General features: G+C 61.6%; 1 protein-coding gene across 1 annotated transcript in view; it reads left to right on the top strand.

Moving 5' to 3' along the window:
• Nucleotides 1-597, top strand: part of EMH_0033670 (uncharacterized protein) — a gene marked incomplete at both ends in the record, with an annotated part of 11,329 nt that overhangs the window by 6,753 nt on the left and 3,979 nt on the right. The window contains 1 exon segment of the mRNA XM_013494779.1: nucleotides 54-515. Within this exon segment, the coding sequence (XP_013350233.1) occupies nucleotides 54-515 (462 nt within the window).

Below are 597 nucleotides of genomic sequence, written 5' to 3'. Positions count from 1 at the left end.
GTGTGTGCTTCGGGCTTTGCTGCTGCGGCTGCGTGACGTCTCCTTCACTGCAGCAGCAGCAGCAGCAGCAGCAGCGGTTCCTCACTGGAGAGCAGCAGCGGCAGCAGCAACCACACCAACGACAGCAGCAGCAGCAGCAGCAGCAGCAGCAGCAGCAAACGCAGCTAAAGTTGAGGGAAACAAAAGGCCCTTAGACCTCTCTGGGGACATCCAGCGAACGTACAGCAGCAGCAGCAGCAGCAGCAGCAGCAGCAGCAGCAGCAGCAGCAGTAGCTGCTGTTTCTCCTTGGGGGTTGAGCGGCTGCTGGAACACCTAGGCCCTGCTGCAGCTCGGCTGCTGCTGCTGCGGCCAGCCCTTTGTGCTGCAGCGCAGCAGCTCCTTGATGAGGTCGTTGCTGCTTGGAGCAGCAACCCACAGCAGCAGCAGCAGCAGCAGCAGCAGCAAGAGTTGCTGCAGCGTCCTGCTAAGCGAACAGCAGCAGCTGCAGCAGTGCTTCGGCAACAGGAAACCGACGGTGCAGCAGCAACAGCAGCAACAGCAGCAGCAGCAGCAGCCGGTGCTGCTGCTGCTGCTGCTGCTGCAGAGAACTCAGATGC

This window comes from Eimeria mitis, genomic scaffold (assembly GCF_000499745.2).
Source record: "Eimeria mitis Houghton genomic scaffold, Emh_scaff1281, whole genome shotgun sequence".
NCBI classification, from domain to species: Eukaryota; Apicomplexa; class Conoidasida; order Eucoccidiorida; family Eimeriidae; genus Eimeria; species Eimeria mitis.
This window is presented reverse-complemented; position numbering and strand designations above follow the sequence as displayed.